A 15,456-nucleotide genomic window follows, 5' to 3' on the forward strand; every position below is an offset into this window, starting at 1 on the left:
GAAGAGGCGTACCCACTTGCTAGTCCTGACGCACGAACGAAAAAGGAGGCATGCCTGCTTGTCAAAGACAACTGATACAGCATTTAGCAGCCATCCCTTCTTCCTACTACTGTAAACTGAAGATGGGAAAAGTTCTATGAACTTGAAGAATTCGTACTTACAATTGCTAAATTATATTCAAAGTTAAACGTTTGGGTTGGTGGGCTGAGATATTATTATATATAATAGGAGATATTATGTTGAATGTTGCCAAGACAATGGACTGCTCTCTAGAATGATCCTGGCTGTTTACAGTGATAAACTTTTAATCCAAATCTCCTTTTCCACTTTTGACTAATCCATAAAAGCACAAACGGTAACAGGTGTTCCCGTGTACATGGGGAATTATCCATGTAGAAGGAATAGTTAACCTTGTTTAAATCATTCAAAATACAAGGTGACACACACAGGCCTATATTTCAATTTGTGCAAGATTAAGATTAAGTGGCCAAATATTTCCCTGATGAAGGCTTTCAGCAACTGTAGTACATTTTCATGCGTTTCAACCATAGATCTTTTACTTTCATTTCTCTCCAAAAGTGGCTGAAAGTCAGATTAATATTTTTTTAAATGTCAGTTAGTCAGAACTAATGTCATTGGACATTTCTAAACATTTCTTACACAAGACACAAAAAAGGACATCGGATTGAGTGTCTGTGCCTAAGGTAAACCGTATCCATTTCAAATCATTCCATTCTAACTAATGAAAAGGGTACGGTAGCTCCATGACTTACTATAACTTGATAAAAACTTAAATTAACTTTGCATGGTACAAATTCTGACAATTACATCTGGCTATTTTTAGTCTTGGCCTTCCGCAGTAGAAGGGTTTTGTTAGGAATCCTAAGAAATGTGCAACTGCTACCTTGACTGGTATATGCTTTGACATTTCAATTCATTGTGAATTACAACTGATTCCATGGACAGCGTTTCAAATTAATTTTAATTCTTTTTTTTAAGTCTTATTTTGTCATGAACAGTAGATGGTTGTGGTGTAGGCATGTTGCACTGTGCTGTGTTCTGATGGTTTGTCATGAATTATTGAAGTCCAATTGATCAGATCACATTTGTTTATGCTTCTAGTACAGTGGGGTTGATACTTTAGTTTGTTAGGTATCAATTCTGAATGGACACCATTATACCATATTACCTGCTTTTGTCCTCTGGCACAATTTTAAAAATCCAATACATCCATTTGTTTTTGGTGTGAATCTTCATAAATTCATGAGAGTTCAACATAAAGCAGTAATTTGTTCGGTGCTCAAGGCTAATGTCAACGCTTGTCAAATTGCTGATTTTCAGCAGCAATTTGGTTTTGTGTAGAAGTCCTCCCCCTAGTGGTGACATTAATTGCAGGATCATTAGAGTTAATGCAGCCATCGAACTGTATCGCATCTCTCCAAACACCATGGGGTTGCAGGAGCCAACTTTGGTATGATTACAACTGCTTTCAGATCTTCCTCTAACACAAGGCCATCAAACTATTGAAATTAGACTACATGAGCACCCAAACAATAAAAAAAGAAGAATTTAATAGAACGAAAATTGTTCCAGTGATTTACTTGATTCATCTTTTTCCATATAAGCACCAACTAAAATAAGCCATCAAGTCATCTTCTGAGAGCATTTAAAATAATAATATCACTATAAATCAAGCTCATTATTTTCAGCAAAGAAACAATGCAATTAGCTAAACTAAACCTGCAAAGACAAGTGCTTTTTGTCAAGACCTTAGGTCCTAACATGGCTCCAGACGTCAAAATGTACCAAAATAATTGTGGTTTAAATATACTTCCCATTCAAATTTAAATGCAACATGAGCACACAATAAAAATAAAACGATTAATCATCGTCTTTAGATTCCCGGCGTCAACCAAAAGGTTTGTCCGAATGTCAGCTGAAGCGGAAATTCATTGCAAAAAAGAAAAAAGTGCGTAGTCTGTATCAGTATTCATCCAATACGTCTGCCCTGGGAACCGACAGTCCTCTCTCTTTCAGCGCCTGCAGCTTGGCTTTCTCTGCCTCCAGCTTGGCTTGCTGCTGTGCTCGCTGTTCCTCCAGGATCTCTTCAATGGACACTTGCTTTAAAACGGTGTCACACTCCTTCTCCAGGTCCTGCCCAAGCAAACACATTCAAGCTCCCAAACGCAAACCCAGTCTCTTAAATCAACATCCAGGCTAGAACGCACTTTTGAACTGAAACACAGTCAAGTTATCTAAGATGCATTGAAACTCAACGGCACATTCAGTAACTCAAATGCACAATCATGTTACTAAATACACCATTCAAAGTAATCAATAGATCGATACCATATAACAAAACTATCCTAGCCGAGAAACACATGCACACATGACACTCACGATCTCTCCCAGAAGAACGACGTTCTCTCCACGGACTATGAATATTCCTCTTGGAATGTCGCCATATTTCTTGCCGACGTGTATTCTTTCCACGGTTTGATGTAAAACCAGATTTGCTGAAAAACACATACATGCACACAGGAAATAGGAGTTTATGGGTTGTCTGTACTCTCTCCATTTAGCCTGCATGACCTGAATGTTAACAAGATGCACGAACAGCAACAAATAGGCTACCAGTACACCCACCCACAGAGGCATGTTTTATGCGTCATTTTTCAAACTCAATTTGGTGGGACTTCACACTCACACACCCACTTTTGTACATATGCAAGTTACTTTAATGACGTAGCTAGCATCTGTAAAGTTTATAGCCACGCCCTACTAGAAGTTACATTCTCAATAGCTGGTCCTGGCAGACGCACCAAATGATTCTGAAAATTCCCAGCTTTACTGGCCGAGATACACAATTACTGGATAAGCTTGCCATACATGGCAAATAGCACAAGTGTACTTACATACCAAACTGGTCGATGCTTCTCAGAAATCCAATCAACGTTCTGCCGTCTCGGAGTAAAACAAGGTGCTTCTCTGAAAATTAAATGGAAAAGCCTTTGAACGCAAATTCCCCAAAGACATTGAAGCACGATACAACTCATGGGTAGGTCTAAGATGCAACGTCAAATGTCATATTGCTGTACAAACAACAATATCAATACATCTAACGTTAGTTAACAGAAATTTGCTGCCCAAGTATCAAGGTCAGATTGGTAGTTAATTTATAATCTTAATCATATTAAGTTACGCAAACACTTGTAATGTCTAACTTCATATAACTAATTATTAATTAACTTCATACAATTGCAAACATATAGTTGGTATGTTTGTAATCCAACATGTAGATTGATTGCAAACATACCAACCTAAAAACGGTAAACAGAACCATGTTAACCAATTATTTGTCCAGCAAGTGGCTGCACTGCTAATGAATTTACTGTGTGGAATAATTAAACGTGCATAACTCACGGTGGTTGATTAAAGAACTTGCTAGCTACTTACGTGGCTTGTAGTTAGTTAACTGCTAGCTAAGTCACTTGCTATAACATAGCAAGTTCACATGCTAACGTTAGCAAGTTAGCCCACGAGTACAACCTTAGACTACACTTACTATCGATATCCTCGATGAGGCTTGCTGTTCCTGGCATATAATTCATTTTGTTCCGTGCACCTGTCCGCAACTCTGTTTCAACTGGGATATTTTAAAGAGCCTATTTTGTCTGTATAAGGCCATGAATCTTCCCAACAATATGCAACCTTGCATCGCAGGAAGTGGGGAAACCCTGGAAACAACTTCCTGCCAGGGTTAACCCTTTTTATGCCCATGGCACTTTCCTTTCCTCAGTGACACCTGGAAGGCAGCAGGTTCATCTCGGTCAACCACAAATTATGTATAGCCTACATCAAATGTATCTGTATCTATGTTACTGAGATAGCTAGTTTGCTAAACCCGTCGCGATTAGTTTTCCAATTCCACAAGCTTCTGCCTCCTAGGCTTCACTGAGGGAAGGAAAGTACTTGGACCCCAGAGCCTTTCTATTCGCTGAAGGCGTCAACTTCACTTTGCCCTGAAAGGCGCTTGGTAGACAGCATTGCCTGTCGATAACCACCCATTTTTAGTTTTATTCTGGTGTTGTTTCCAATCAGGTTACAATTAACTACCGCACGAAACACTTAACTTAAATTACCTCTACCTCTGCGCGTGAACAGGATCATGGCAAAAACGCTTAAAAACATGGAAAATCAGGATGACTCATAGTAAATATCCTGGATGGACTAATCGGAAATATAATTTGTGAAAACAGAATCATGGTAAATATTATATTCGGAAAGGCTAATGATGGTAAATATATCTTACTTGAGAAAAGGGTCCTCAGGTAAGATATATTTACATGAATAATTGCTTATGTCTTGATGTTTTGTGATTGATGCTTTCAATACTTTCCTTTCCAAGGCCCCGATGGCAGCTCCATGGGGCTTTAATTTGGGCACGGGCCCCGCTTTTCACAACCAAAAATGAACCATACATATTTACATCACACGATGGCGCCAAAGTCTTGAATAATAAAAAGCAAAGCATGTGTGATTTGTTGGGGTAGGCTACCATTTAGCGAAATTGTTGTTTTCTTCTTCTTCTTTTTTTACCATTTAACTCTTTTTTATTTCAATTACGAATAAATTATAGTTTTACAGAATAAAGATTAGTTTTAATTAATGTTTTGGCTTTTGCCCATGAATGACGGAGGTGTGACGCTATTGCCCAAAATGGTGTTTGTAATATTTATTTATGTTTCAAGCCTGCATGTAGGCTATGTATGTATGGGCATGATAAATGGCGCGTAACAACGAAATATTACCTGTTGGTCGTTCCGGTTGCTGTCTAAATTAGCCTATATAATCTGATACTAAAATATTTTATAGTCTCCTACATCCAATAGACCAGCATGTGTTAAATGTGAGCAGGTCGTGTTACTTTACAAACGCGGTACGGCCGGGATGAAGACTAATTAATGCTACTGTGATGCATTTCATTTCAACTAGATCGGAGTTTAATAGCCTGTGAAATAATATAACCTATAGAAGATTCACTAAATATGACTGGCCAATTGTTTTGGGAAAAACGTATTGTAGCTACCTTTTACCTATAGAATATTTTCTATACGTAGGCTAATTAATGTTAGGCCTCTTTTATCCACAGCAAATATTAGGTTCGTGGGTTTTTACTTGTTGATGCAAAAATACTATCATGCTGGATGTTTTGGAAGGGCGTTAATGACATCGCATATAAAAACAAATCCGCTTTGAACAGTCCGTTTGACACTGTGCGGATGTTGGAAAAACATGGCTTCTTGCGCTGTGCTGGAATATTCGTGCCAGGACTGAGGCGGACTGAGACGTGCACCATCTCAGGTAGGGACACTGAGTCCATCGAACGTTGCTGATGAGGAATTCTGCACGAAGCGACGTTATGTGTAATTTTGCACCACTCCCGGTTTTGTGATATCTTTTTTTCTGTCCGATGGGGGGATTTCGTCTTTTATGAATTGCATTCGATTGACGTTGCTGATATTGCGCATGTGATGAATTAATGATTAAATTGAGTTATCGTGAAATAATACGAAATAAGGGGGGAAGTCTGGTGTAACGAGCACGTCAGTGAAAGTAAACAAATATGATAGCCTATGTGCATGAAAGCGTGGACATTCATCAGGTTTATGCAATTTGAATCGATATATTATGCATGGTTATTTTGCATATAGAATGTGTAGCCCCAAAGTTTATGGGTGTGCTATGGTTTCATTCAGTTGGCTTGTTTATAAGAAAAACTGTAATTTTATAGTCTTGGACCTTATATGAATATGTTGCAGACACTGGTATATTTGGGCGAATAGAAGGTAATTATCCTTAAATCGTATCAGCAATTATGCGTGGAGAGAATTTGAAGTCAGGCTAGTAGGCTACCTGTGGAGTTATTTTTGTGTTTCGCGTAAATAGGATAAGCTGTGCTGTCTTGTTTCCTTTTATTACAAATTAAAAATCGAGAATGGTTATTGCGCTCTGTTTTCCTGCTAAGGCTAATCTTCAGCGAATTCAGCATCTCCAATGGCGTTCATGTCGAGGTTCTCTCGATCTCGGAGCAGCTCACGGTCCCCGAGTAGAAGAGACTCGGAACGCGGCGCGCCCGTGCTGACCGTGGCTGAGCTCGAGCGGCTCCTGTACACAGGGAAAACCGCCTGCAACCATGCCGACGAAGTTTGGCCAGGCCTCTACATTGGCGACCAGTAAGTTATTATTTTAGTCTAGTTATTATTTAGTTAGCATTAATATATTTTTCTTAACACAGCTATTGGTCACCAATGATCGTAGCCTACTCGTTCTCAATGATACAACTATGCGATGGAAACATTGCATAGTGTCTTGTCATGGATTGTAGCCTATGCTTGTTGTCCTTTCACAGTTACCGTTACTATAATCACCCAGACAATAACCAGTCGGACCCTTACATGAGTAAGTAACGGGATGTCATCCACCTAAACTGGCAAATGGTTTTGTATATTGACAAATTTAAGCAGAATTAAATTTGATCCCTCATGTATATAAAGTCATTTTGTAGTTACAGTAACACACTGTAGGAAAGTGCGAAGTGTAGAAAAGTACCACTGTGCAGTAAGGACTACTGTGCACCCACAGCCCCCTGAAAGCGGGTTTCAGTGTCTTTGTTAATGGTGATTTAACTGTGTGCGAATGATATTAATTAGAAATGACATTGCAGAGACATTGCAGCTGACCGTCGTGAGCTGGTGAAGCTGGGCATCACGCACATCCTGAACTGCGCACACAGCAAGTGGCGAGGGGGCGCGGAGTACTACGGGGGCATGAACATCACCTACCACGGCATCGAGGCGCATGATTCGCCCACGTTCGACATGAGTGTCAACTTCTACCCAGCGGCTGAGTTCATTCACAAAGCTCTCAGCACTGGGGGTGAGTGATCGCTGACAAATCAAAACTGCCTGGCAGTGCCCAGGGGGCAGAGCACCTATCGGCCCACTGGCAGTGCCCGGGGGCAGAGCACCTATCGGCCCACTGGCAGTGCCCGGGGGCAGAGTACCTATCGGCCCACTGGCAGTGCCCGGGGGCAGAGCACCTATCGGCCCACTGGCAGTGCCCGGGGGCAGAGCACCTATCGGCCCACTGGCAGTGCCCGGGGGCAGAGTACCTATCGGCCCACTGGCAGTGCCCGGGGGCAGAGTACCTATCGGCCCACTGGCAGTGCCCGGGGGCAGAGCACCTATCGGCCCACTGGCAGTGCCCGGGGGCAGAGCACCTATCGGCCCACTGGCAGTGCCCGGGGGCAGAGCACCTATCGGCCCACTGGCAGTGCCCGGGGGCAGAGCACCTATCGGCCCACTGGCAGTGCCCGGGGGCAGAGCACCTATCGGCCCACTGGCAGTGCCCGGGGGCAGAGCACCTATCGGCCCACTGGCACTACCAGCTGCAGCAGGACCAGCCACCAGCTCCTTTGCAGCTCCACTGCCTCACTGCAACCTGTCTGCTAGCGCAGTTATTGTCAAACTCAGTCCCGGGGGACCACTGTGTATGCTAGTTGTCGTCCCAACCGCAGTTGCAATCCCAGAATTTCAACAAGCTGTTTTTTTTGATTGGACACTTTTTATGTTTTTATGGGATTATTTACCCTGTTGAGTCACATTATGTATTATGTCAGAAGTGCAGTTGCTACGCATCCCGTGAAATCCCATGTTCACATTGTGCTTATTGTGCTATATTGCAAACAATTACTTAAAGGAGCAGTTCACCTAAAAATGAAGTGAATGCATGTTTCCACTGACCCAGAGTACATGTGTGCATACCATCCTGTACCCTTCTCATGGCTAACTGCGGCATTTCAAATTTGTTTGCTTAATGTGAAACGAGTAGCTTACTTATTGTTATTTATAGGCCATGCTCTGATCCTCACAGGATAACATGTATACATCGCAGGTGCACAAAATCAATGTAAAACCTGTGGTATAAAATCCAGGTTTATGTCAATTCGTTTTTAAAAATAAATGAGCGAATTATACACCATGTTTGTTATCTGCCCTCCATCTCCGGTGACGGTAGAGGTAACCGAGGTTTGTGTTTTCCCGGTCCGGTTCTGCGACTGCGCAGGGAAGATCCTGGTGCATTGCGCGGTGGGGGTGAGCCGGTCGGCCACGCTGGTGCTGGCGTACCTGATGATCCGTCAGAACCTGACCCTGGTGGAGGCCATCCGGACGGTGAAAGACCACCGCGGGGTCATCCCCAACCGCGGCTTCCTGAGGCAGCTCAACGGGCTGGACGGCATCCTACGGGACAGCCGCAAGACCTAAGGAAGGAGGAGCGCCGGAGCCAAACCCGAACCCTCCAAACCCTCTCTCTTCTGCTCTCCCTCTCTCCCCTTCTCTCTCTCTCTCCCTCTGCGAGATGAGTGTTTTAACTCGTGTAACTGGTTTACTCTTCAGGGGACGTGCTGTTCTGTCAGTCCGACGCCCTGTCTCGTCTTAAACAGGTGTCCGTTCCTGATGACCGATTGTGATTCCACAGACAGGCATACAGTGGTAAATGGGAGTTGTCCCATCACGGCTGAAAGAGTGGAGGGTATCGAAATGACTCGGCCAAACAAGTGAACCTGTCAACTTGGGCACTGTCATCCCCATAGTTGATTGCAGGCCACTCAGCAGACGTGTAAGTGAGTTTGTCTCACAAAGAGTTTGTCTTAATTTTATACATAGAAAAGCTTTGCACTTGTTTGGTGCACAGAATCAAGATGTAGCATCATTTCTTTGTTTCTCAGAGGCTGGGTCACTCACAAATTGCGGAAACGCCGCTGAAAATGTTTAGTGAAAGAGCCAAATTATATAGGCAGGCTTCAGCTCTTCGGTCTCACTGTGTGCTCTGGTGCTGAAACCTGTTTACGCGTGCCTGCTGGGTGACCTTGCCATCCTGGGGATGTCACAGTGTGACTGTTCCGGAGAATTCTCAGCAGCTCACGGGTTCAGTCCTCAGCAGACCGACCGGTGCAATCCACTCTGGCTTTCAGAGGACATGGAGCACTATACTGTAGCTCCTTAAATTTCTTATTTAAAGCTTCAACTGCCTGGATTGTGAAGTGCTGAATTTTTGCAATGGACAAATGTATGTAGGAGGCTTGTCTGTGACTGGTTTAGAGCTGCCTCTCAATCAGGAAAGCAATCTCTCTCTCCCTAGAGCAAACTGTAATGGACTTGCTCGCTCTCTCTCTCTCTTTCTCTCTTTATCAGTCTTTATCTTACTCTGTCTCTTTCTTGCTCTCTCTCTCTCTCTCTTTCCCTAGAGCAACCTGAAATGGAGTTCTCTAGTGCTCTACTGCTGTTACAGTGTGACAGAGTTACTCCACTTCTGCTATAGTCAGTGTTAGACAGTGTTACTGTATTCTGACAGAAAGTTACTGGACAGATACCAAGGAGGGGCCGACAATGTGGTAAAGGGCCGTTGGACTTTGGGAGTGATAAATACCTCAAGCATCTTCAGTTTGGTGGCCTGCTGCTGCATTGTGATTTTGCAGGCTTCTGCTCCTTTTCCATTTTTTGTCTCGTACAATAGGAATCCAGACAGTGTCGTGTAGCACTGAACCGCCGGGTGCATAACATAGGCCGGCTCTGTTCAAATGTAGCATATACTGTATTCCGTAGATTTGGATTGTGGCCAAGTGATTGTGCCCGTGTTGTCCTTTTGGAGTATTTTAAGTGTTAAATCTGACTTTGTCCTGTGAAAAAGAGAATTAGTGCGTATTTCAGCTTGGGCATAGACTGCTGTTATTGTGCAGTGGTGTTCATCTGGAAATAGGAATGTGTACAATTTATTCTCTAGTGTATCCTAGTCATTAGTCTTTCTCATTTTGATTTTCACTTTTCTTAGTCCAGTACCTGTCTTGTGAAAGTTAGTTATTTTAGGAAAAATAATCCTGAAATAAGCAAACAAAAGCCTTATCTGGCATGTAGGTCTCCATTCTTATTGCGAGATACAGTTAACCATGTACAATGACGCCCATGTAATCATAAACCTGCATACGCATAAAAATAAACACTTTGGGACATATTCACCAGGACTTTTAGTATGTGCAAAACCTTTTAGCGCCCACAAAAAGACCAGTGATTGGCCATTGTATTTGTTTGCACCAATGATAATTTGTGCTATTAGTTTTGTGTGTGCTAAAAGGTGTAAATCGGGCCCATTGTGCTTACATTGCGCTTCTTAAAGGTAATTTTCCCCACTCCTTATACAGTATCTTGCAAGAGGCTGATTACTCCGGCCAACGTTAAACAGCTGAACTGTGATTTTCATATCTGTGATTACTGTCCAGGCCTTTTTTTTTAGGTACTGCGAGGAGCCAAACAAGGAGTACCGGTATGTCTTATTGAAATGTACACAAGGAGTTTGGGAATGTTTGAGGATACTGCAGGTGTTCAATGCCAGATGTGTTGTACCAGATTTGAGTGCTTCCCCTTAAAGTGTTGGCAACTAGTTTGGGAATATTTGAGAGTTGATAGGGATGTGGAGGTTTGCTTTGTGCACACTCTGGGACTATGTAAAGGGACTATGTTGCATTAACCTAAATGATGGACACATCTATTGATTGATTGACTGATTGATTTGAGATATTCAGAGAGGTTTCTGAATATCTCTGGCTAGGCAGTGGCAGGTGAAGGGCATTTGGTGGTTTGTGGTCAATCAGTTATCAATGTGCTCGCACATAATGCACTTATCAATGTGCTCGCACTTACCGCCTTGACCCCCGCAGAGATGACATGCACCGTAGGAAATAGTTACAAATTAGAATAATCAGGTAATATACAGAAGTACTATACCTGGAGGCTTAATAATGTTGCTTTGGAGGCACAACAGCCCCTGTTCAAGACCATTGAACTCATCAAGCTTTTCATTGAAGTGTTGTCTTATACAATACCTTTAGTATTGTCCAGAATAAAAACCACCAACCACACCTGCCCTTCTTGGGTAAGATTGGGGTTCTCAAAACAATATTTTAGGAAGTTCTGAATTAAACATTTATTTGGGGTTATTTTTAACTGAAACTTCGCACTCCTTTTCATGTTGGTAAATGTGGAGTGGGCACAGGAAAGCACTGTTATATTAGCCACTGCCCTTCACCTCCTATGCCCCCGAAAACAAAAATATATGTAATCATTCCTACGATGATTATGGTGTTTTATTTTTGTGATTGCGTTATGTGTCAGTTGTGTTTGGACCGTTAATTGAGATTAACTGTTTCTGCTGGTGAGTTTTATGTGTTTGTGTTCACATACGTGTGCACTTGCTTGCACTGCCTGTGTCAAAGTCATTTGTGAGATTACTTTAAAATAAGAACAGGGTGAGATGTGTTCAAAAGGCATGTAAGAAAGCGAAACCTCTTTCTGCATCAGTCAGAAAGCGCAAAGGCTCTTTTGCAGGTTTATATATGTTTTCATTATTTTTTGCCCTTATTATTTTACCTTTATTTTACCAGGTCGTTACTTGAGATCAATTATCTCTTTTTTGAGCAAGAACTGGCCGAAATGGTAGCACAAGGAAATATATTTCAGCTTGAGCGGACAGTATTGAATGGGATTGGGGGAAGATTGGGGAATAGGGTAAAAAAGGAAGGGTATGAAAGAGGAGGGAAAGGTGAGGCCCGTATTATTTATACATATGAAACGGTATGAGTTTGTGCTTAATATTATCAAGATCACACACAGTATGAGTCAAAGGATGGATAAAAAGAGGGATAAAAGATAAATGGTATAGTTTTTGTATCGTGACAGACCATTTTGTAGTCATTTCAAGTATCCCATATGTTTGCAGAAAAATAACTGGCTCTGCAAGCAATACACAGAATATACCCATGTGTGCGTGTAAATTGAAGGTACAAGGACTTGTACATTACAGATAGTATGCTGTCGGTATCCTGACCTGAAGTGTCTCAAACCCATTATGCAATGGGAGTTTTGCAATTGTTACATTCCTGGATTCAAAATGTCAGCCAGACATAAAAGGGAATCCATTAGCTGAATATTGCTGGAGCCAGATATCTGCACTTCCTCTTTCAGTCAATGGGTGGTGCTATAGCTCATAAGCAAGGTCCAGATTTAATCAAAATGTAATTGTGTCCAAACAAAAGTTATGAATTTCACGAGTATGATGTTTTTCGTACTTAAACTTTTTTCAGACCATCAAAAAAGATAATTCATATTGCTGTGGGAGAAATAAAAATTGTAATTTTGGATTAAAGTTTGTTTGTGAACAGAACACAATGTTGCTAGTCAGCTGAATTAAATCTTGGATGTAGAGCCAAACACAGACCAATACAATTGTAGAATTTACCCTATTGCAAACTTGAGGATTTTGAGTTGGTCTGGCACAAAGTTGCCAACTCTGTCACTGCACAGAATAATTATAATGTTAACACCCAGAAGTTGCTGTAGTGCTAACAATAGTTTTTATTGTTACTTACATCTGTAAAACATTAGTGACATTGAGCTAACTTGCTCATTGAACTATTGTGGTCCCAAAGGATGCATGTAGAAAACATCTTAATTTTTACCCTCTGGATAACCACCTTCCCCTGCCCACAGTATCCTTTGTCCATAAAGAGTAACTTTCTGAGGGCAATCCGGCAACTTTTTAGCTCTGAGGAGTTGGCAACATTTGGCTGAAGAAAAAAGTGACAAAAAAGACAGATTCCAAATAGTCTTTTTGTCACCATTCCACCGTATTGCAGAAACAATCTGGTGCATACTATCTAGTCATTTGGTATTTTTGTGCCAAGTAAACATAGAAACTACAGAAATCTGTTTATACATTCTTACCTTCCCATTTTTAACAAAGAACCTTTCTATAGGAATACTTGAATTGTTTTCTATTGATCCTTATTTTTGTATCACCAAAAACCTGTGGATTTACTTAAATGAAACAACAAACGGAGGTGATCATGATGCCTTAACTAATTACTTTTTATTTTTAAAGTACAGTGTCCCAATTCTTTGTTACTTCCAACTATTTTTGTTGCATTTTTTAATGCTTTCTTTTTAATAACTCTCTGTACTGTTGAAAATTGTGTGTAATAAATAAACTTGCATTAGCTATGAGTCCCCTGCTGTCCGTGCTTGGTCTTTTCTGCCTGTATGTTGACGCACACACCTTTTCTCTCCAATCAGGAATGCCCATCATACTCTTACTGTAAACATGCAGGCCTGAAATCACCCAGTTGGCCTGTAGCCACTGCTGTGTGATAAAATGCTTAGTGTGCTTCATCCTGCCAGGCTGCCAGCCAGTGCTGGCACAGTGTGGATTCAATAGCAGACAGCGGGGCCCATCGGTGCAGTATAACGGTTACATAACAGCATTAGCCAAACGGTTGCCTTTAGTCTTATTTTTAGACAGCAAAACCTCAGTGCATTATGTGCGAGCACCAACTTCTCCCTTTATTAAACCTGTGAGGTGTAAACCAAACAATTTAATCTCCCAAATGTCTTAAGCAGAGGGCATACACTCAGTGAGTATGTTTATTGAGCATGTCATTATGTATTTGTTACACTTATTTTTTTGACTCATTAAGTCATCTGCTGCTGTAGCCTATCCACTTACAGGTTTGACATGTTAGAGGTTGACGTGTGTTCAGAGATGCTCTTCTGCATACCACTGCTGTAATGTGTGGTTATTTGTGTTACTGTCAGCTTTGAGCAGTCTGGCCCTTCTCCTCTGACTTCTCTTGTTCACAACACATTTCTGCCTGCAGAACTGCTCCTCATTAGATGTTTTTTGTTTTCATCAATGCTATCAATAATTGTAATTATTTATTTGCTCGCACTTATATTTGACTTATACACAGTAACTGTATTGCTTATAACTTTGTTATATGACTTCTTAAAATTGATAACAGCAAAACAATATTAATTTAATTAGTATGAATGACAGTGTCATTGAGAATAACATAAAGATTGTCAGCTTGAAAAAAGATCTACAAACTTGGGTGAGATGAGAGATTATATCTTTAGTAATATAACTGCATCCTAGTGTTGGATTTTTCAATCTGGAAATCCTGGCTTAATATATTTAGACATATCTAATAGCACTGGAACAGCAGTGTTACCATTCTAACAGTATGAATTTTAATTATGCAGTTATTTATAATTGAGCACGGATTTATAACCGCTGTATTCTGAAGCTTAAATAAAATAAAATTTTGCCACTGGGTGGCAGTAATGAACAATACATGTGTGCAATGTCGTTTCAGCAACACTTAGTCTACGCTAAATTGCTGTGCTTTCTTTGCGTTATTTGCAAATGGTCCAAACCCCCACTGTATATTTCCATAGTTTTCCCCTCGGCCAAACTGAAATTTCATCCCTGAGAAGGTCAGGTCTGTTTGGGGTGAAGCACCAAGATTGCACAGTTCACGCCTGACTTCTCACAGACACTAGCAGGTCTGTCATATGGGTTGCACAACAGGTTCTGGTTAGCCATTATTTATTTTTCAAATAAAATAAATAATGCTGGCTCATGTTGTTTGCCCTCTGTATTGTTGAGTAAAATATTATATAATATAATAACAATATTTGCGTTATATCCATAATTGTTAAGAACAGAATTCTGCCAATATAAATTGTTTCCCAGACGAGATCGCAAGAGGTTTGTTATTTTAAAAAAAACAAACACACATATCTATAGCAGGTATGCTCTCCACTATTCAGAATGTAACTCTGCAGTGCTGGTTCCCACTACTGCAGACAAAGCCATCAAATGTCATGGCCTCTGCCTGGCAGCTACAGGGCCCAGCTCAGAAACCCTACTGCTGTGCCAAATTCAATGAAAACCAATTCTGAGAATTGGCGGGCTCTATCTGCGTTCAGAGTAGTTTTGAGATATTGAGCTTCAGAGATTCCAAAGTGAATGTAGTGTAGTGTGTGTGTGTGTGTGTGTGTGTGTGTGTGTGTGTGTGTGTGTGTGTGTGTGTGTGTGTGTGTGTGTGTGTGTGTGTATTCATATGCATATTCATGTTACATGTTTCTGTATAGTAACAGCAAAATAACAATATTAGGCAACTATATTTGCTATCCCAAACCAATTATGCCACAACCAAATATGCCGCAACTTAATTAGGTGAAATATGAAATATTGACTCCATAATTAAACAATTTTAATAAAAAAACACAATACCCCCTCCCCTCCTTAAAATAACTACAGTGTTCAGGATAAGCCTGCATTGCTAATATGGCTGGTGTGCACACCCAGTTGGTGCTATTTGCAGTCAGGAGTTTACACCTCTTCCCATATAGACACATTTGTAAGCTATATTGTCTTTTCACTGGGCAAGAACAGCCAATTCAATGTTTTTATGCAGTGAATGCATTTCTGCAGTTTCACTGCATAACAGGTTCAAATTCAGAAATTTGCATTCACATAAAGTTAAAATAAAAAAATATA

The 15,456-nt window shown here is 41.0% G+C and overlaps 2 protein-coding genes across 2 annotated transcripts; one reads left to right on the forward strand and one right to left on the reverse strand.

Annotated features, from left to right (window-relative positions):
- Window positions 1-1,549: 1,549 nt before the first annotated feature.
- Window positions 1,550-3,751, reverse strand: LOC133142332 (U6 snRNA-associated Sm-like protein LSm1). The gene is made up of 4 exons (XM_061263495.1): window positions 3,566-3,751; window positions 2,920-2,988; window positions 2,401-2,516; window positions 1,550-2,154 (listed from the first exon to the last, which is right to left on the reverse strand). The coding sequence occupies exons 1-4, from the start codon at window positions 3,609-3,611 to the stop codon at window positions 1,984-1,986; spliced, it is 402 nt and encodes a 133-aa protein (XP_061119479.1). The 5' UTR covers window positions 3,612-3,751; the 3' UTR covers window positions 1,550-1,983.
- LOC133142331 (dual specificity protein phosphatase 26-like) lies at window positions 2,960-13,118 on the forward strand. Its single transcript, XM_061263493.1, has 5 exons — window positions 2,960-3,058; window positions 5,264-5,364; window positions 6,029-6,236; window positions 6,728-6,939; window positions 8,128-13,118. Exons 3-5 carry the CDS (start codon window positions 6,058-6,060, stop codon window positions 8,325-8,327), a joined length of 591 nt encoding a protein of 196 aa, XP_061119477.1. The 5' UTR covers window positions 2,960-3,058; window positions 5,264-5,364; window positions 6,029-6,057; the 3' UTR covers window positions 8,328-13,118.
- The last annotated feature ends 2,338 nt before the right edge of the window (window positions 13,119-15,456 follow it).

Source organism: Conger conger, chromosome 12 (assembly GCF_963514075.1).
Source record: "Conger conger chromosome 12, fConCon1.1, whole genome shotgun sequence".
NCBI classification, from domain to species: domain Eukaryota; kingdom Metazoa; phylum Chordata; class Actinopteri; order Anguilliformes; family Congridae; genus Conger; species Conger conger.